The following is a 22,818-nucleotide window of genomic DNA, read 5'->3' as shown; positions in this document are numbered from 1 at the left end:
AGTTTTCACATATTATAATTTGTAAACATTGTATGAAAAACAATTATATGTAGCTTTGTTTTGTTGATGCCGCCATGTTAAACTGCGCATTAATATTGTAGTTGTACTTGGCGTCTGGCAACAGTTGCTAATAGGAATTCACCATAGGCACCGTAGCTGTGACTACTGTAACCATTCAAGGTAAATTTGAAATGATATTAAAGTCTTTAGTTGGTAACTGTCGTTAAGACTAGTGATTCTTAACTGTTCGATGATAAACTACCAAAGCTACTTCATTAAGCTAGAACTATTTGCAGTATTTGTAGATTTATGATGAGATAATGGAGCCATAAAAATGCCCCACACGTACATTTAGACGCTAAACTACCAAAAACCTTTAAATTTTGTGATTAGACTCTGGATGGCAGACAAATAGATTTTTCTTTTTTAATTACAAGCTATTACTTTATTAGCACGTCATGTTTGCTACTTTGTTAGATTTCAAATCTTATTGCTTGGTTAGTTGAACAGGAAATTAATGTTTTCTGGATAATAATGGTGTTGATGACAGAAACGCTCTGTAGCGTTGTTGCAAAAATGTTGTTTGCGTATGCACGTGTGTTGAAAGGCGTTTCAGCACAATAAAAAGGAAAAAGTGGAAAAAGGTTATTGTATTTTTTATCTCTTATAAAAGGTATATTTCTAAATTCTCATGATTGCTGAATTTGTTTAACATGCTTCGCTGGTTTTTAAGGTGCAAGGTGATTGGATGTCGTTTTGGCATGGAAGATCCAAGCAAAACGTTTACACCAAACCCTCCAAAGAAAATATTAGTTGCCAACTCTGGCAGTGTGGCTGGAGGCAAACAATTTGTAGTTACTCAAAGCAAAGGCACTACTATCATCCAGCCAGCAGTGGTTCACGGATCCTCCAACTCGGCCCAGCAACCGCAATATATTGTTACAGGTTACATTTAACATGATAGTCAAAACTAATGACAGAAATTTATACATAATTTACAACAAAATTTGGTTTAAGTAATGAATTGTAACATTGGTGTGGTGGTGTTCCATTAGATATTTAGTAGGTGATCAAATTAGTTTTGATGAAATAATTGGGACATGTTGGCAATATTTTCTATTGTTATTAACTTATTATATAATTAGACCGTTTTGTAAGGAAACCTTTGAAGTTGCACATTTGACATATTTTTATGCTTCAGCATGAGAAATAAAAATCTTTGAACGTTTTGGTAATTTTTATTAATAGTTTAGGTGCTTCTTCTTATTTTGATGTCAGTTTTTACTGCAAACCATTTAATTTTGCAAGATGTTTTATGAATTTTAATATATTTATTATACATTTATCATATTTAGTGCAAAAGGTTTGTGTAAGATGTTTTCGTTCTTTAGCATATGGTCTATAATCGGTTAACACACCTTTTTTGTTAAGTTAGTCTGGCAATAGAATATATCATATTAGCCATAATTGTAAAGAAACAAAGTCAATTGATTTTTTTTGTAGCTGTAGGCTCAGGCTCGCACTCATCCCAAGCCCAGGGTGGCTCTGAGCACTCTTCTACCTATGGACAGTCAATCTCTGTTCAGTATGGAGACAACTCCAATAGGCACGGTTCTACACCAGACAACATAGTCTATACAGGGACAACACCAAGTGGCAGCACTGTGTAGGTGTAACCTGATATGTTCATAAGTAGTAGTTTCGCTTTATCAGGTGTCCATTTGCTGAATACACCATGGCTTATGCTTGCTTCAACTGAGTGTACAAGCTTTGCTGTTCCAACTTTGTTATGAAGTGTTTGATTTACAACTTGAATCAATTCATTTGTTAAATATTGATGCTCAGTGTATGTCTTCAGGTAGATAAAAGCACGTTTAATAGCGTATATAACTCACATTACATGACTGTTTGAACTATTAGCCATGTTTTCTTTCACTAGGAGAAAAGATACACATTATTTGGTTGCCAACGGTTTTTAAAGCAATGCTTTGTGTGTCAACAATGGCTGCAAACAATGGCCACAGCGACTGTTCTGTTGATTAACGCTATTGAGTAGCTAATCACCATCCTCACCGATACGATTCAAATGTTGACGATTAGCGTCCTTGATCAGCTGTAAACGTTTTTAAATGCTTATGCGTAGCCATTTCCTTCTGGTTGTTATCTTCTGCCACCCAAATTTTATTGATGCTATTTTCTGATACTTTTCACGCATACTTTTTACAATCAATTCTCTTCCCGCTGTTTCATCGTTGAATTTAAACAGTTTCATCGTTGATTTAAAGATCATATGAAACATTATTAATAGCACGCGGTTGGAAATCATCTTAATTCTCACCTTTTTTTTAACAACTCTAAAATCAGCTTAGAGAGTTCCTGAGCTGACTTCCACTACCGGCTCCATGTCAGCTTCAATATATTGATCATAACTCACCCTTGAACAACAAAAGTAGTGCTGGCAGATTATGAGATGTAACATTAGCTCTCCTTCACATCCCAGCTGGATAGTTTTTACACTGTGCAGTTACCAAAATGGTATTTTTTTAAATGTATTTCACAGTTGGTAAGGCTTTACCCATATTTTTATAATTTAAGTTAAAGGTTGACTTGCAACAGAATTCACATTACAGTTATTTGATATCAAAAGATTCACCATTACTCTGCTGTGTTGTAGGTGCAAAATATGTGGAAATGTAATTACAAGCTCTTAAAAACTCAAAAACGAACAGTTAAGAGCAGCCATCACGAAACGGCCGTAGTTTGGAATCCCTTTATTTTGACGATATACTCGACGTGGTTATTGTTTTGACACATGATGTTATCACATGAAATGAAATACCAATAAAAGGCTCAATATAAAACGTTTCGTAGCGCTAGTTTATGACAAACACGAAAAGCCTGTATCAAATATAGTTTCTCGCTACTTTACAGTTTCGTTCCAGCCTGGTCTAATCATCTAGTCATAATCTGATCATGTGATCTATACTTTTTGCCAAATTTCTGCAGCATTTTTCAACTATCACAGGTGACCAACAGGCTCCTGATGTTTATCAGAGGATGATGTGCATTCCTTCGAGCTAAGATTAAAAAATTAAACAAATATTTGCGGTAGGTTTTGAGATATCAGTGCTCATAGTTACAGCATAGCAATGATGGTGAAATAGACGCATAACGACAATAGAGATGGTTTTGTTGAATGTGTGAAGTATAATTGTGAAAATATTTCGACGATTGAGGTTGTATGAAAGTGTAAACAGCAACCATCGTGTTCAACTACGTCTCATTTGCGCGTTTTGGAGTGGGATTCCAACCTACGGCGTTTTCTTGATGGCTCCGATTAACTGTTCGTTTTTGAGCTTTTAAGAGCTTGTAATCATATTTTCAAATATTTTGCGCCTATAACACAGTAGAGTAAGACATGGTGAATCTTTTGGTACCAAATAACTGTAATGTGAATTTTGTTGCAAGTCAACCTTGAAGCCAATCAAAACCTCCGTATCGCCTCCCATAGCTGTCAATATATATGTTATGCAGTATTGGTCATTTTCACATCAAATCACCAGCTGGAATCTGGAAAATGATAAAAATGCAACATTGAGTACAGACTGTAGTTAACTTTTAATACAATATAACATATATATTTTTAATATGTATATCAAGAAAAGCAGCAGTTATTAGCTAGTACTAGTACATCTTCATGCACTGTAGATGTACGAATACTCAATATTCATGAATATTTTAAATATATATTCATAAATATATAAATGCACATATATTATAATTATATTTATTTATATGTATTCATAAGTATTATAAATATATGTATTCATAAATATTATACATATATGTATTCATAAACATTACAAATAGATGTATTTATAATTTTTATAAATATATGTATTCATAAAATTTATAATATGTGTATTCTTAAGTATTATAAATATATTTATTCATAAATGTTATAAATATATGTATTCATAAACATTATCAATATATCTAAATAAATATATCTAAATATAAACAGCTAGGCTAAATTTTTACTGTAATGAGAGCCATGTCTGAAGCCAGCTTAGTAATCGTTACATTATAAGCTTGCTAGTATTAACCGATAGTATTTCTCCAAGCGCTTTGAGCATGCGTATTTTAACTGATGTAATTAGTATGACCACAGTTATTCCATTGTATAGCAGTGTAGCTGCTTGGACTAGTGAATAGAACGTTTGCCTGCAGCACTGGAGGTGCTGAGTTCAAATCCACTGCGAAACGAACTTTTCGTATCTAAAACTTCATTGCCATAACTGAACAAACAACGAACAGGAAAATGACCAACACTGAGATTTTTATATACATACAGCCTACATGTATATTTTCATAAATATATGTAAGCATAAATACAACAAATATACGTTTTTAACCTTGAAAAGAAATAACCTGTTTTTCTAGAAACAATGTCTATTGTTATTTAGTAACATAGAAATAAAACATCCTTTCATAGCTCCATTTTTATTAACAGGCAATATCAGTATGGGGAGGGTTATTCATCACCTGCTGCACACTACACAACATTCAACACAGCTAGCTCGGTAAGTACTCAGTCGTTGACTTACAGACATACATAGTCTTTACGACTGGTGATTGTGGTGAGTATCAGCAAGTATTGTGCTTTGTATGTCTAATTAATAGGGTACATCTATGTAATAAAGTACTTCTATGTAATAGAGTATATTTTTGTAACAGAGAATGCCCACATGATAGAGTACATCTATGTAATAGAGTACATCTATGTAATAGAGTACTTCTATGTAATAGAGTAATTCTATGTAATAGAGTGCTTCTATGCATGTAATAGTAATACATGTAATAGTATCCATCTATGTAATAGTGTACATCTATGTAATAGAGCACATCTATGTAATAGAGTACTTCTATGTAATAGAGTATATTTTGTAATAGAGAATGTCCACATGATAGAGTACATCTATGTAGTAGCGTTTATCTATGTAATATAGTACTTCTACGTAATAGAGTACATCTATGTAATAGAGTACGTCTATATAATAGTGTACATCTATGTAATAGTGTACTTCTATGTAATAGTGTACATCTATGTAATAGAGCACATTTATGTAATAGAGTACATCTATGTAGTAGACTACATCTATGTAATAGAGAACATCTATGTAATAGAGTACATCTATGTAACAGAGTACATCTATGTAACAGAATACATCTATGTAATAGAGTACATCCTGGTAAGAGAGTACATGTAAGCAGTTTAATTCACACTTAGTTCTATCGAGAGCAGTTGTTCTTCGTTCAAGAGGTGCACGAATTACCAGAGCACCTATTCGCAAGCAGTTTAATATCACCATCGTTGTGATAGTGATAGTTAAATTATTAACCATTATTAATAGTCTTGATATGTTCATCTAGAGATTATCCGTTTAGTGTTTCACCAAAAGTAGTAAGAGGCATTAGATGCATTGTTCAATTTCTGTCACAAATTGTTTCGTAACCATTTTAATATAGCAACTTTTTGTATGACCAAAATATTCCAACATTCTTCTGTCTTGAGTAGGGATTTTAGCCTACAATTGCACTTCTATACTTGCAGCAGTTCCAAGGAAGCGGAGAGACTGCACAGCATTTAGGACAGACTTTCTTTCTTCAAGGAGGCACACTAGATGGTGAGGGGTATCCTCTAGCACACACCACTAGGGCTGCACCAGCAACGGTTAGTATCGATTAGGGCTGCATCAGCAAGGTTTAGTATTGATTAGGGCTGCACCAGCAATGATTTTCACCGATGAAGGCTGCAACAAGTTGTATCGATTCCGCGCCACAACAGCTTGTTTTGACTGCCATAAGAGTTTGCGACAGTCAGTATTAACTTCCATTAGGGCTGAGCCAAACATTATTATTTTTTATGTCTAATAAGGCTGTGAATCAATTTTTTTGTCTGGTGATGAATATTGGTTTGTTAGAGCAGCAAAGATTATTGCCAATTTTTATTAAGGTTGCGACAATGGTCGTTTGTTTTTATGAGTTCGCTAACAACAGGATGAGCTATCGGGGCTGCATCTGTCAGTGGTGATTCCTATTAGAGCTGCAACACCAATAGTCATTCTCAATCACCTCTAGGGCTGCACCACCAACTTACTCTGTTCTATCTGTAACTGCAACATTCCCCCAGTACTGGTAGTAGTCATATGTTAGCACTAGCTTCCTAGTGTACCTGACATACTGTACATTGACTAGCCTGCTAGTACACCTGACATACTGTACATTTACTAGTCTACTAGTACACTTGACATACTGTACATTTACTAGCCTGCTAGTACACCTGACATACTGCACATTTACTAGTCTGCTAGTACACCTGACATACTGTACATTTACTAGTCTGCTGTTACACCTGACATGCTATAAATTTACTAATCTGCTAGTACTTCTGACATACTGTACATTTACTAGTCTGCTAGTACACCTGAAATACTGTACATTTCAGGTAAAATGGCTTCTAGAAAACTTTGAACCGTGCGATGGAGTCAGTTTACCCCGTAGCGTTCTGTATAATTTCTACCTCCACCACTGCGGATCAGAAAATGTTGAACCTTCTAATCCCGCCTCTTTTGGCAAACTTGTCAGAATGATTTTTAGAGACCTTAAAACTCGGAGACTGGGTCAGAGGTAAGCATTATTGTGGTTTTTTATCATTTGTGAATAACAAAGGTAAATATACATAAGCACTTTCTGGCCTCATTCTAGGGTTACGTTTGCATTTTCAAGTTGAAGATACATGTAGGATGTGATTGGTTGCTTGTAGGGGTAACTCTCGCTATCACTACTATGGCATTCGCCTCAAACCAAACAGCACTCTCAACCAGCTAATGCCTGATGAGACACCGGTGGCCATACGGCAGCCGACACATCCTACTAGGAGAGTGAGGCCGGCAGCCAGCGATGATGGCACTGCTGACTCTAACCCTGTCACACCCAAGGTGGTATAAATAATATGGACTGTTTGTAGAAATGAATAGCTTTATAACTCATTAATCTTTGTGTCTAGCAGAGGTTTGGACAATAGTGAACGACACAATGGAGAACCTGAATGAACCAGTTTTTGAAAAGTTAATGGAAATTCTATGAAGTTTATTACCTATATGTGCTTGCATAGGTATCGGTGCCAGTATCTATGTCTGCACTGAGACTTTTAGGTAGAGCAGCTGTTTTTCACTGGTTTCAGCTTTCATTCTGTATTAGTTGTTATTCTTTGAACTTTAATGCATCTCCTGGAGTCTATCTGAGAATTGGAGTCCTTTGGAGAGTTGGTAAATGACCAACGTTACCATCTTTTCAAAACTGTCTGGCTTCATTTGAGATCATTTGAGTTTATTAGAATATGCTGGTTTACATCAGTTCTTAGAGAGTAACTCAAACTGTAGTCCACATCCTTCTCTAATCCTCTGAGGTAAATTGTTCATATTTTATTACAGTCCGAACCTTTGTCAGTAGCCTCAGAGACAGTAACAAGCAGTGCGGAGGACAAACACAGACAGTACTTAGGCTCAGCAATAGATGCAATACCACATAATGTTACACTGGTAATTGATGCTGCCAGCATGCCTGAAGGGCTGACGCAGAGAGATTTTGATGTCTTCAAGAGCTTATATATTGGACACTGTGAGGTGAGATGGCTGCTGCCAATAACATTGCTATGTAAATATATTTATTGTCAATAATTTCATTTTAAACAAACATGTTTCCCAAATTATGCCATGCAAGAATCGTAAAACAAAAAAGGTCAACAGTTAGCCACTAAAATCAAATAAAAAGTTTGCTATAGCTACACAGTGTCTGCTACTTACACCGTCTCATACGGCGCACACAAGACCAGAAGTTGCACCACTGTTTAACTATAGCTATAGAGTTGCTTGTGGACTCCAGATTGTTTTCGTGTTTGCAGGCAATCTTGGAGCTGGTAATTGACCTCAAATTTAATGAGATTGAGAGCCACTGGCAGCAGTTCTGGAGAAAGTCAGCAAGGTATACAGCATGTTTGTTCAGTTGCATCTTTTCTTACTCGCTGCTATTTATCTGTGGTTGATCACAGCGAACTCTATATTCTTCAGTATGACCCCAAGTTTAGAGGCTAAATTACCCAAGGAGAACCTGTTCATGATGTCACGTGTTACCGAAGTACAGATCTTTATTAAGCAGATGGACTACCAGTTTTACCAGTCACTCACAGAGGTGCTCATCCCTGACGTGCTCCGACCCATTCCTGGTAGGGGAGTCATCTGCTCTTTGCAATATTTAAATAGCCTTATTCATAGTAGTGATTATGGACAGAATTCTTGGGCATTATTTTTGCATGTACACTGTCAAGAAAATGAGGTAGATGCAAATTTTTATAAGCGAGTGAGCTTATAAGGATAAGCATTCCATCATCTATCTGAGAAAAGGTATCGCAACTTCACACTATTAGTGCTGAGCGGTTGTAATGATATGTGGCATTGCAGACATTATTTTAATAGTCTTTTTTGGCTAACAAAGTGTATTGTTAATAAACTCCTGACTTCCCGCTAATAATTGAGCGCAATTAATTGAGAGTAGATAACTCTCAATTTCTTTTTACACTTTCTCCAAATCATTCCTTTTTTTTAAGTGAGCACACAGAGCTGATCTGATAATATCAAGTGCTAGCATCTTACTGTTCTAGCATTAGGATTCATACCCTGGTTTCTATTGTTGCTCAGGGTCAGAATTCATCCAGAATTTGGTCTCACCATTTTGGGGCTGATGATTGCTGTTTTGTAGGAGCTCTAACCCAGACTTTGCGGAACTTTGCCAAAAGCCTGGAAGGTTGGCTTCGAAGTGCTTTGGTGGGAGCACCTGATGTGATTCTTAAAACAAAGGTATGCGGGTGGTCCAACCCAACAGTTACCTAGCTGATTCTGAGGCTATGAAGTGTTTAATGGAATTTCAAAACAAGCTTTTTGTGTTGTAACTCTTGGGGAAAAAGAGCCTCGAACTAAATATCATTTTATATTCCTTTTTTATTGGACAGTTCTATCAGCACTTGTGAATATTATATCAAGGTATTAAAGCAGTTCAGAACTCAACATTTCAATAGCTTGTCAATAATATTTTTAGCTGACAGCGCTGACTGCTTTCTCTCAGACCCTTCGTCGCTACACCTCTTTGAATCATCTGGCTCAGGCAGCTCGAGCTGTTCTCACCAATTCTACGCAGATACAACAGATGATGACTGACTTGGCTCGTGTCAACTTCTCTCATATTCAGGTAAGTTGTCGGCCCGAGTATTTTTTTTAGTTTACAAGGAATAAGCAGTGTAGACTTTGTGTAGTTGAAATATTTCAAATAACCTTCCGTGTTTACATTATAGTGTTGGTATAACAAACAGGTCTGAATTTTATCTTTACAAGTATAGGCAGTAACTATTCGAGTTATGAGCTGTTTGATTTATGACCCCTTGTACTTACGACCACATTTGACAGATTCAGTCTCATTCACTCAATGAGTAGATATCGTAAACACAGTACTCACAAAGAAGCCGTGGATAATGTATAACCAAAAAGTACATATTAATTTTATATGCCTAGTTTCTATTTTTTCTTCGTCTTAGTTTCAAATAAGAAAGATTTGAGCTGGATTTACACTCTGCATTATATACCCTTGAGTATACACCTCAAATGTATGTTTCAAGTTGCAACCATGCCAACTTGCGACCAGTTGCTCAGAACCAGTTTAGGTGGACATAGTGAGTGTAATAGCGGAAAAACATTTTAGCCATATTCTTTTTTAGATTTTCTATGTTAGATATAATTTTTTTTACTCTTTAAAAGTTCAGCGGAAAAATTGTTTTCTTTTTCATTCATTTTATTTATAATCAGATTTGATGTCCATACGAGTGGTTGGCCTAGTTCAGTCAGTTACTGAAGTTTTTCCACAAACTGTAACTTTGGCTCACAGTATGCATTGGATTTATAGGAGCAGTCGGCTTGGGTGTGCCAATGCCCAGACTCTATGGTTAGCAAAGTAGAGGGCAGTTTTAAGCGTTTCCTTCAAGGGGAGCACACGCTCGAGGAGTGGAGGGACTGGTTAGAGAACATTCTAGATGATGTTTTATCTGGTTATGAGGGTCTCGATACATACAGCAAAGCAGCAAGAAACTTTCTACTTAAATGGTCCTTCTACAGGTACTTTTTATGGGACCATTTTATTAGTTTTAGATTGTTATTGGTTCTTTTCACTGATTCTAACAGGTCATTGGTTGATTCTTTTCTCATTGCGGTTGTTTGCCTGTTCTGTAACAGTTCAATGGTGATTCGAGACCTGACGTTACGCAGCGCTGCATCCTTTGGTTCATTTCATCTCATACGCCTGCTTTATGACGAGTACATGTTTTACCTGGTAGAGCACAAGGTAGCTGCAGTGACTTCCCGTACACCTATCGCTGTCATGTCACAGGTATGTATTGAGGATTTATCTACTTTTACAGATCTGTGAGAAAATAACTTCAAGTTTCTTATACAGTTTTTCCGTACATGTGCTAGTAGCTAGGAATGTGTGCTTGCCGTACTGATAGCATAAACATTTATATAAGGACCAGGTGTTTTTTGTGGCATCCTATTGATATTCAAATTTCAGTCAACGTGTTGTATACCTGGTGCTCTAACCTATATAGTATTATTAGCACCTGTCACCCTTCATGTTTAAACATAAATACCGTACTGAAAATGCCGATATGGTTTACTGTACACATATATTTAGTATGCTAGCCCATAGGCCAGTACTGACATTCAGCCAGAGTTACTAATTTAGTAAAGCTGTAAACGTGCAGTGATTATTTTGTAGCTGATAGAAAACAATGATCAAATTAGAATGGCGAGTCAAGCGGTTTCTGCTGCCTCCGTCAACTCTATGTTCAACAGTGACGGCGTTAGGAGTATTGTCGGGCCAAGTGGGGATGATATATTTGCCTCTAAAAGGTGTAAGGTGGATACTGACCCATTGGGCGTGGCAATGAACACCCTTAAATAGACATGAACCATAACTGACACACTAATGACTATGAGCTCCCAAATGGTGCTGTCTATAAGAAACCCACTGGTTGTGACAGTCAACACTCCCCGATAGATTAAGACAACTTGAAAGTATAACATTAAGAGTATAACACTAATGTACGACATTAGTGTTATACTCCGCCTTCTATCACCCTATGGTACACTGAATAAATCTAGCAGGGAGCTATTTCATCAGTAAATTATAATATTTTATATTCAGTGTTTACACTATATATAGTATATAATATTATTAGAAACAATTAATTTTGTATATATATTGTTTAGCCAAATGTGTTGTCCGTCCACGTACTAAACCATATGCCTACCTATACAGGATCTCATTCGCAAAGTCATCATGTTTTTTTGTATTTTTCTATTTCTATTGTTGGCTCAATTCCAATATCTGTGATTTTATATTATATAAATCCCTCCAATGCGCCATGTAACAGAGCTTACTCTGACATCCAGCTAATCCACCTATTTCTCTATTATATCAATGTGTAGAACTTTTGTTTCTATAGTTTTTACTTGCTATGTTGAGGACGTGAGATGCATATTCACTTCTCTCTGTTTAACACACCCCTTATTTTCATTGTGATAACTTATATTTATTATGTGAAACAATTAATCTTTTTTGGTTGCTGTGTTACTCTCTTATTATATATAATAAAGTAGTCATTTCAGTGAGCGCTTGTTTATTTAGCACTAATAGTATTTTTATTAAATAATATATTATATAAATCATCTTTTGCAAGAAGTTGTGTATACAGCGGTCACAGTTACACTTATTGATTTTTAGTGATTTAGGTATCTCTGATGATTGATAAATATTAACGCTGTGCAGGTATAAATGCGTGCGTGAGCAAAAACGAAATGCTCATAGCCTGAGCAGTAAATACAGAGCTCTCATAACTATATTTTGTTAGCTGCAAACCCGATAGTGGGGCGAGTTGACAGCATGGACAAAGGAAAATTCTTATTAATATAAATCACAAAATCTATGGCGCGCTCGCATAAACAATGCGAGGTAACATAACCTCAAACTAACAATAACAGATAACGTCCAGTACTGTTTGGGGTTTCTGACATATTATGTAAGCGGTAGTTAACATTGAGCTGACTTGGTGTGTGACTAGTTTGTGAGTATAGTGTATCTGAGTATAATGGCTCTGAGCATACGGTTTCGATGGATTGTCCCAAATGTTAGTTGTAATCTTTCCGATATCAGGCAGGTAGTCTAGTAACTCTTCCGGCTCTGGTAGTGCATGGCGTGTTGCTGTTCTGCACACTTCAGGTGACAATAGCTCCAGTGATATTTTTGCTTTCCTGGTGCATATTGTCTCCTGGGTTGCTTGGTCGATGTTAACACCGACCAAGGTGTTAACAAAAAGGTGGCAAGATAAACACCTTTCTTCTATTGTTCTGAACTGGATGAACTGTTGGGTTCATCTCTATATCACATTCTCCAGGCAATTCCCCATTTCTTTGAAGATATCTTCAAATGTTTCAGCCAGCTGTAAGGTTTCTGAGCTTGTCATTGAAACCAGGTTCACCGACTCTTTGTTGATAGAGAGAAGCTTCAGGTTTAAACAAGCACCCATTGACAGTAGACTGTTTTTTGGTTTCATTACATAGAATGATAGCTTGTTGCCCCTGACAACGATGTCGCATTCGCCTTTTGGCTTTACTGCTAAATTGTCATACGTGTGTAATGTGGTTTGGGTTGCCATTATTTCAGCAGTTAGTAATACCTAGCACCTAATTACCTAGCAGCTAGTAATCTGTGTAGTTTAGCATATTGCATGACGCTGCTGTATCCAACTGGAACTCAAGGACGATGGTAGTTGTCTTTGATGAAGCTTTGACTGGTAATCAGCTTGCGGTTATTTCGCTGAACTTGTATGCATAAACAAGACTCTGCAGAGTCTGAATCAGTGTTGCTGGCCGGATTGTCAACTAGGTTTACTTGACGTTTAGACCGACATAGTTTTTTGAAGTGATTATATTTTTGACAGCTATGACACTTCTGACCATAGGCTGGACACTCTCTAGGCCAGTGGTTCCTTTAGTGTATCAAGACTTCTGGTGGCTGGCTAATTCAAAACTGTTTTATTTTTACATTACAAGCAATATACATGTGTATACAAGTCATCAATGATTCACCATAGTGATGATTTCAGGTGCAAAGAAACAAACATATTGCCACATTATTGCAATTGTTGACAGTATGATTCAGGTCGCATATTTATGACTCTGATACACTACATCCCTTACCAATTTTACAAAGTTGAAAACTTACGTAGTACAGGTACATAGGCTAAAAAGGAGGATATGACAATCTTTGACAATTCAACAAACATATAAACATATTCCTTCCTTTTCTCAAAAAAATGAAATATTCACATGAAACAAATGCAAGATCTGTTGAGAAGTTCACACAGTACTAACTCAAATTCTGGCTTGACTACACTGGAAGCACTACACACAGTAGGTAGCAGAGAGACATCACACACAGTGAATGGCTGAATAACGTCACATTTCAAAATTGAGCAAACAGTGCTGACTGGCTAACTGACTAGTAGATTTACTGGCTAAGCTGACTGACTTGAAACAGGGAATCATCGTCCTCGTAGTCAAATAATTTTTGTGCCTTCTCAACAGCTCTGATGTTATTCTTTGGGCAGGCCGGGGGTTTTTGCTAGATGACCGTTGCCTCTACATTTAAAACATAAGTGCCCTTTTGCTGGGCACTTATGGTTAATCCGTTGCTCTAAACCACAATCACCACAGAATGCTTGTCCCTTGCTGAAACAATTCCTCTTGACTGCACTCATTTCAGATTTCACATCTGGAAGTGTAATCTGCTCTATAGCGACCTTGGCATTTGCTTCTTGCAATAACACACTAATATCAGTTAGCTTTGATTCCTCAAGTGCGATCAGCTTTGACCTCAGCATAGTATCCCAAATGCCACGTAGAAATTGTTTCACCAGGTTGACGTCCAGACTACTGGCAAACTCACATTGGCGAGCTGTCCTTTTCAAGTGGCTGACATATTCATTGAGATTCTCACCCGAATTCTGTCTCATCTCTCTGAATGAAAGTCGTTCCACCAGCCAGTGCTTTGACGTACCAAAGTGCTTGCACACAAGGTCAACTAGGCCACTGTATGTCAAGTCCTTAGGCTTCTGTGGGGCTGCCAGATCTCGTATTGTATCGTATTGATAGCCTTTCAAGCCCATGAGCAGTAAGGGCTGATGAGAGTCTCCCATAACCTTTTTCACAGCAAAATATATCTCCAACCGCTCCAAATATGACTCAACACTCGTAGAGTTGTCAAGTTCTGGCAAATTAGCCATGGCTTTATTATCCGGCATCCTCGTCGCCAATTTAGTGTATCAAGACTTCTGGTGGCTGGCTACTTCAAGACGGTTTTATTTTTACATTACAAGCAATATATATGTGTATACAAGTCATCAATGATTGACCATAGTGATGATTTCAGGTGCAAAGACAACAGCACAAAGAAACAAACATATTGCCACATTATTGCAATTGTTGACAGTATGATTCAGGTCGCATATTTATGACCCTGATACTTTACCGTTCCCAACCTTTTTTCTGCATTTACCCCTTTGCAAAATTTTCAAATACAAATTCCCCCCTGGAAAATGTGGAGTGTGAACCTATACTATATTGTATTCACTGAAAGGGCTACACAGGTACATATATGTAGGTCAGCAGCATATATACATGTATTTATTTGTTAAATAACTGAGAGTAGCATATATAGTAATAAATCACATCAACATTATTGTTATTCCGGTACAATCAATGGGTGTGGGGTGAGATTATGAATTTTAATGAGACCGCTCCTGCTGACGCCTCTGTGCAAGTTTACACAAATTAGGCTTTGTTCTTTATAATGCACATCTCAAGTCGCTCTCAAGGTCAAGTTGATTTATTTTCTCATTTTTAAGGTGCAGCATTGATGAAAATCTTATTTCGCATTGGTAAATAGAGCTAAATGGCATCAAAATCTTTATTGCCTTTTCAGCAATGAGTGGAGAAATGTTTCTTGCTGAGAGCCAAAACTGGTCAATAGACATTGATCTGAGATCATCTTTCAGTGCAGAAATGTTAACCAACTCAACCAACTCCTATTGTAGCTCCTCTGGAATTTCTTCAACAGTGCGTTAAAATGGATTTCGTGTGATGTTGAGCATCTTCTTCTTTTCTGAAGGTAGCTCAGGGAAGTAGCATCCAAATTCTGTTATGAGATCAGACAGGTGTTCAGTAATGGTTGCCACTAGACTACCAGGAGCAGGTTTTGTCTTCCAATAGTTCAGTGAGTGTGGGAAAGGATATCGCGTTCCCAGTGCAGGTTTGCGTATGCCACAGTACCAGCTTTGCTTTGAATGCACCAATGCTGTCATGAAAGGCAAGGGAATGATGATTGCTCCCTTGTAACTTCAAGTTCAACTTGTTTAGCGAGGCAAATGTATCAACTAGGTATGCGGTCTCAAATACATAGTTATCAGCTTTCATGGCTGCTAAAAGTTCATGCTGGCCTTTACTTTCAAGAAACTTCATAACCTCGGACGTAGCTCAAAGAGCCTGCCTAACATGTTTCCCTTGGGCAACCACCTCACTTCAGTATGAAATAACAAAGTTGTAAACACGACAGCACCTTCATAACATAGGGCTAAGAACAATTTGGTATTTAGTGCTGATGCTTTGATTTAATTCACAACTTTTATGTTTACATCCAAGTTTGATTTCAACACTTGTGGAAGAGTTTTTGATGCTAATGCTTCACGGTGAATGACGCAATGCACTCCTTCTATATCAGGGTTCTTCTGCTTCATCTGTCTTACAAAGTCTGATCTACATCCTAACATAGCAGGTGCTCCATCAGTGCATACACTTATTAACTTCTCCTAACCTAACTTGGCCTTTTCAAGGAAAGTTTCAACTATTTTCAACACATCTCTTGCTGAAGTTGTTCTAAGCAAGGGCTGACAAAACAAAAACTCTTCTTCAATGGATGTGTCATGCACGTATCTATCATACACCAATAGCTGGGAAAGACCGGCAACATCAGTTGACTCAGCAAGTTGTATGGCCCAAAATAGGGATGCTTTAATCTTAGCAACTACTTTCTTTTCAACATTTGCTGTAATATCATCAATGCGTCGCTTCACAGTGTTGTTGGATGGTGGGAGGTCTTGAAATTTTTGCCCAGCTGGTTTTCCAAGTACTATTGATGCGCAGTCTAACATACATGGCTTGATCAGAGTCTCTCCTACTGTCTGTGGCTTTTTACACTGAGCAATACGATAGGAAACAGCGCATGAAGTTGTAATAAGTGCATTACTATGAGCATAGAGATCTCCACTTGCATGAAGTCTACTTCTCTTCACTTGCCGCTCTTTCGACTAAAAGTAATCTTGGTTATTCTCAGCTACTGTGGGGTGAATCTTTTGCGAGTGTTGCTACAACTGAAAGGGTTTCATGAAGTCATTTGAGAATGTTTTCAGGCATATCACACATTGCGGAAGCCGAAGACCGATTTTCATAAGATACGAAAACCCATAATCCAAGTAACTCTCAGTGTAGGTTCGTTTCTTTGCCTTTGACATCTTGCACTAATTAATAGTTGTAAAAATAAAGCGGCGGCTGAAAAATATTATTCAAACGACCTAGTATCTCTTTGTACAATAATAATCATCTGTGACTGTATTAATATTTTTTATTTGATCTACTACTATAGATGCATGATTATGTGACTTATTGGCAGAAAAGCGAGTAAGACATAACATGAGTGATAATAGGAAACAATAATGTGAGCATATATGTAATTATACTTATAAAAATAATCTTACAGATAGTTTTTCTTTTACATGTGATGCAGTAGTTGATAAGTGAGTGTGTCCTTGTGTCAAATACATGTGCGCTGTGAGCAGCACAATGTCAAACTAAGCCTTAGTTTGACCTTAGTTACTAAGGTCATTAATTAAGGTTAAGTTGGCTTATTGGAATTTTTCCAAATTGTTTTCCAAATTGCAAAGATTATTACATTTACAGTACCTACATGCTGACTGTATTACAATGAATGTACAGTAAAAGGTACTTGGTCCACTACCCCAGCCAGAATATACATGTAATAGAAGAGGAATGAGAACAGAAAACACATCTAGGATTTTGTTAAGGCCTGAAAGCGCATTCAAAAAATGCGAAATTATAAAAACTAAAATTTCCCCCTTTAAAATGCCAAATCCCCCTCTGGGGGGAATTCCCCCCAGGTTGGGAACCACTGCTTTAGGCAGATGTGAGGTTCCACAGTTGCCGCATGTACTCTTGTTGGTAGGTCGCTTGGGTTGTTTACGTTTATTTTCTTCGCTGTTTCGCAGCCCCACTGCTGACCGTTTATCTTGTGTCAACTTTAATTGTTTTTAGATTAGCCGTGGTGGCTTCATTAGCTTTGCATATCTTCAAAACATTGTCTAGTGCAAGTGCTTCAGTACACTCAAACAGCCGTCTGCGTAGGCGATCATTATAAATGCCCAAAAGAAGTGCCTGTAGTACAAGACCGTTATACATATCGCCTAGATTGCAGTCTCTGGCAATTTTATGTAATGGTGTAATATATCCGTCAATAGACAGACTACCTTGTTTTTTTGTGTGATAGCAACTGGTGTCTGAGTACCGCAACCCTTTTTCTGGGTCCACACAAGTTGTCAAATTGTTTCACCGCATCCTCATACACATCTTTGGACTTTCTAGCTGGGAAGTTGAACGATTCAAAAATGTCATTGCCTCTTGGGCCAATGCATCTTAATAATATAGCAACCTTCACTTTGTCAGCACTGTCAGCTTTTTCGCTAGCTGTGAGAAACGATGAAAAGTTCTTTTTGAATTGGGCCCACTGATTGGGTAAGTCAGCACCATCTTCTATAGGTTTGGGTGCTAGAATCTAAAAGCTCTTGATCGGTTTGTTATTTGTATTCAGGCCCTCACTCGGGCACCATGTTTGTTGTTATAGCCTTTGATATGTTAGACAGCGATAAAAACCCGCATTTATAAGTATGAGTTCAAGATGGCGACTGCCGGTATTGATAACCTAAAAACTGCAACATAAAATAAAGCGAAGTAACATAACCTCAAACTAACAACTATAAACAATTATCAACACCAGTACTTCTTGATACTGGTACAAATGTAAAAATGAGATACCGGACTGTTTTTTTGTCTGGTAATCTGTCTGATCAAACGGAGAGAGAGAATGTAGACTATTCCTACTCGAGATAATAAAATTGTCCGCGTGAAGATTATTAGCCTTTACCGATTGGGCAATACAGGCAAAATTTTACAACAAACCGGAATCAGAAGTGTAACGGCACATTTCAAAATTACAAACTAAAAATAGGTAAAGGTAGCAAAAATTAGTTTTTAACGATTTAAAAAAAATGAAGAATGCAAAAAGTAATTTTAGTTAATAATCAACAGTGTACACTCAGTTTGTGCATACGATATATGTTATATGATAAGAGCAATAGAATACTAAGGACAGTTTAGCTCAGTGATTTAAAGGCATGATTTTAAACTTGCGGTTACAATCTTCATGAGTTTGTTTCCAGCACGCAGCCAGCTTCTCATTCTAAGATTTCAATAGCTATAACTAGACAGCCGAATATCCGAACAGACGATGACAACAAACTTTCATATTTAATTATATGGATGGACAGAAGACAATGCAAATTACCAATGTCAGATCAATTTACTGTACTTTGAGAAAAGACCACGATAAATACAAAGTTGGTACGATTTTCAACAGCAAGTTGTATGACTTGCGTGATATCGAACCAAAGTTATCTTTCAGAAAGTGTTTATTATTATAAGATTTCCGTTTGAGAAGAAAAAGGCATCATCACCTTTCTATCATTTCTTTTGTCTGCTTCTATCTTCCAGGCGCATTATAGAAAACATGCCAGAGATAATATTGTTCGCTAAATTTTCATATTGACTGTTTTTCTGAACCTCTTTTTTCTGTAAAACAGTGTAAAATGTATCAGCAGTGTTTGTTCAAGACTGGCTTGAAATATTGCCAGAAAAGTGGGAGTTTCCTCCTCTCTCCCTCACCATCCCAATAAGTTTTACGAAGGTAATCCTCTGGCTGTCTGAAATGTTGGTCCATAACTAATGATATGAAATCTGATGAGTGGCATTGGCACATAAATGAATTGCACAATGCAAACTTTCACTGTGATCTAGCAAGTAAATCTAGATATCACTTTTATCAGGGTCAAGAAGTAGGGATGTAGATGTGTAGCATTTTTTCTTCACAAAAATGAAATTTTTATATTTTGCAGTTTTAACTTATTATCAAAAATATTAAACATTCTAATTTCGTAATGCTAACTAGTCAGAAATATATTTGTTTATTAAATTGTTTGTCAAATTTTATCATTTGTTATGAGTGCAACAGTTGCTGTTCAACAATTCATTGTAATCTATATGAATCTTTACTAATGGACAGCTGTAAAATATCATAAAAAGGAGATGATACGATAATGTAGATGATAATATAAAAAAATTGAAGTAAAACTGTAGAATTTGAAACAATATGGAGACAATCAGAGTAGGCTACTGGAAACAAGTGACATTTTTAAAGAAGCTGGTAGGAAAGCTCACCATCAATGGTTTTCTAAAGTTTAATAGATTATATGAATAGAAGGAAAAATTGTCAGTTTATTCTAATCAAATGAAAATGATACTAAGTGTATGACAGCTTGCGTCAAGTAGCTCGCAATTAAGTCAATACAAATAATTTTACCAATCCATCACTTTTACATTTGAATAAAAGAGGGCCTTAAGGACATCTGACATAATTTAATATTGTTGCAAAAGCTGTAACTCAGTACAAAGCAGCGTATGAATTCACCCAGTAAGCATTGGACTATATATCATCACACAAAACTAGAATTGATTTTCATATAGACATGTTTGAGTTGGCAGCAATACTAACCAGCTTTCAATACTGAAAATTGGTAAGTGGATACCAGAGTTGCGTTAGTGAGCAACTGTTTGTCAATGTTTGTAAAGCTTATGTTTCTCCTTAGTATAACTTGGCTTTGAACTACAAGTGGATGATAAAATATTATCGCTATGTATTAGTAACAGCTAGAAACAGTGGCGCTTGAAATGTGAAAGAGATTAGGAGTCTTGTAATCAGCAGCCTCAATGATAGTAAATTATACATAGATGTGTGTCTACTAGCTGCTGTTCCTATATCATCAACTTGTGACTTAGGAATCCTTCTCTGTCTGTAAAGGTAGGTAGAGTCAGGCCTGTAGTCCCGGGTTGGAAGTTGGGGCGGCAAATGTTAGGCGACTAGTTATGAACACCTGGGGGTTTGGAGGGGGCAGTGTGAGCCCCCAACAGGTTTTCTCATGTAGGGCCTCTCATGTAGTTTTAAATTTTTTTATCAGAAAATATATTTTTCTATTATTTGAGATTTGTTTGTTTTAGGTGATGTGACTGCCAGGACGTTTTCAGATTAAACTAGGCAAAACTTGACCGCAGTTAGAACGCTCAGAAAAAGAGATCTTTTTCTTTTGAGCGTTTTAACAAAGATCAATTTTGCCAATTATATTTTAAGTTCATCTGAAAGTTTCCACGCTTTCGATGGGCCATTGCCAAGTAGATGTTTTGTAAAACTTGATCTTTTGCAAACCTTTATAAAATAAAAGTCGTTCACGAGAATATTGTACCGATGATGATGATAATAATGATACCTAAAAACTACTAAAAGTTGATGTTTATCTCTATGGCTTGGAATAAAGTGATATTCTACAGCGATAAAACCATCCCCGTAGCTGTTGGGCAAATAACTGTTTGAGTTAATCATGTTGAGGTCGAGTTATCTAATGCAATTTATCATTGCGTTGAAACGCACCAAACAAATCTGTCCGAGTTAACCTTGTGTTCGAGATAAATTTTTGCATTTTATCCTAGGACAAGTTATGACTGGACTTAGCCGCTAAAAATTCTTGAAAAGTTGGGGCGGTTCAGCCGACCAACTGCCCCAGGGAATACGGGCTAGGGTAGAGTTTTTTAGGAATAAGTTCTATAATGATATACTATAGAGGTAGATAATAATGCTATAAATATAATAACACCCTGTGCTAACTTTCTCACAATTATTTGATGTTGTCTCCTCTTCTCTCAGCACCTTCACTAATGCTTTTTGCTCACAGATTGCCATAATATCGTTATTTGAGCTCCACCTGTATCTGAGTGCCACTTCTAATAAGGGAACTCCATTTATTCACTTAAGCTTATGCAGGTGTGCGACTGATGTGAACTGCTATAGCTATGAAATTGCTAGAGGGCGCAATTAAATTATGTACACGCTCTAAAAAAGCATTGTTCTGTGTGGTTATGCAAGGATGCAGCACCTCACATGCCATACATTTGACATCAGCTTAAACCAGGCACTACAGAGCTAAAACAGAATAAGTGAAGTCAGTACAGGTTTCAACTGATTCTGCCATTGTACATTGACTTCCCTATTTTTTAACAGTTGGTAAAGTGAACAACCATTGAAGTGTTCATAGTGGCAGAAACTCAGCAGCAATCAGCATGAGCCATGACTATACACTTGTTGGTCAGCTTTGATATGAAATCTGACTCTATATGATCTAAATGTGTGCTATATGACATATGTGTTGTTGAGCTAGAATATATCTTACTTTACTCTGTTTATTCTAAAAATTGGTAAGTCAATCTACAGATATAAAAAAGAAAAACAAAAGAATGTTGATTATAGCAACATATAGTTTTAAATTGTTGTCATTTATCTTCCCCTCTAGGATTCAAATAAAACATGTCAGATTCTAGACACAACTCCTACCCGCCTCTATATCTTCTGGGCTGTTGCTGGTTTGGTATATCAAATAACAATTACTATTTTTGTATTTCTTTCCTTTAGCAAGACGTTGTGCCAAACTATTTTTTGCGCAAAGACTGACAGCAGTGAAAATTATCAAAAATTTAAATTCTAGAAAAACAGCCCAAAGCAAATCAGTGCTCAATACCTTTTGGTAAAAAGATCTTCAAACTGTTTGCTTGAAATTGAATAGTGGGTCACATGAAAAAAATTGCCTTAATCACTAGTAACATCAGGGATTTATCATTTGGCGATTTTACAAAGATTCTTTGTTACACCAGGTGATGCAATGTTGGCACATAAGCGAGAGTTAATACCATGTGTGGATTTTCTTTTTTTGCGAAAATCAAATGAACTACAAAATGCTTAATCAGCCTTGGTCACAAACGCTATGTTCCTCAGCTTTTTAATTAATTGATTCCAGCCAACAATCAGTTAAGCAGGTCATAACTGTACCATGTGTAGGTAACTATTTATGTTGGCAAAAAAAAAATTTGTTACAAATCAATTTTATAAAATTAACCGGTGTATATACAGGGGTCAGTGGTATGCACAGCCATTCATGGCTGAAATTTGAGTAGATATGCTAACAAGTCAGTGCAATGAAATAGAAGTTGCTAAGCATTTAATGTTATGTAGTGATAGTGATCAATAATTGCAAAGCTCTGTGGACGGTAAATATCATATTCTGTTGTCGACATAATAGAAGTAAAATATGGGGTGAGCAATAATTACACAGCAAAGTAATGATAGAAACAACCTCCCTTACACACTGTC

At 36.7% G+C, this 22,818-nt stretch overlaps 2 protein-coding genes across 2 annotated transcripts; one reads left to right on the top strand and one right to left on the bottom strand.

Moving 5' to 3' along the window:
* The first annotated feature begins 138 nt into the window (after positions 1 to 138).
* LOC137393058 (transcription factor RFX3-like) lies at positions 139 to 11,165 on the top strand. The gene is made up of 15 exons (XM_068079448.1): positions 139 to 180; positions 734 to 945; positions 1,504 to 1,666; positions 4,514 to 4,583; positions 5,615 to 5,734; positions 6,509 to 6,690; positions 6,827 to 7,001; positions 7,497 to 7,688; positions 7,967 to 8,046; positions 8,133 to 8,287; positions 8,821 to 8,918; positions 9,157 to 9,306; positions 10,015 to 10,223; positions 10,341 to 10,494; positions 10,882 to 11,165. Exons 2-15 carry the CDS (start codon positions 762 to 764, stop codon positions 11,065 to 11,067), a joined length of 2,118 nt encoding a protein of 705 aa, XP_067935549.1. The 5' UTR covers positions 139 to 180; positions 734 to 761; the 3' UTR covers positions 11,068 to 11,165.
* Positions 11,166 to 13,759: 2,594 nt separating this feature from the next.
* Positions 13,760 to 14,467, bottom strand: LOC137394429 (uncharacterized). The gene has a single exon (XM_068081148.1). The coding sequence runs from the start codon at positions 14,465 to 14,467 to the stop codon at positions 13,760 to 13,762; it is 708 nt and encodes a 235-aa protein (XP_067937249.1).
* Between the last annotated feature and the right edge of the window lie 8,351 nt (positions 14,468 to 22,818).

Source organism: Watersipora subatra, chromosome 4 (genome assembly GCF_963576615.1).
Source record: "Watersipora subatra chromosome 4, tzWatSuba1.1, whole genome shotgun sequence".
Taxonomy (NCBI): domain Eukaryota; kingdom Metazoa; phylum Bryozoa; class Gymnolaemata; order Cheilostomatida; family Watersiporidae; genus Watersipora; species Watersipora subatra.
Note: the sequence above shows the minus strand (reverse complement) of the source record. Positions and strands in the feature narration are given on the sequence as shown.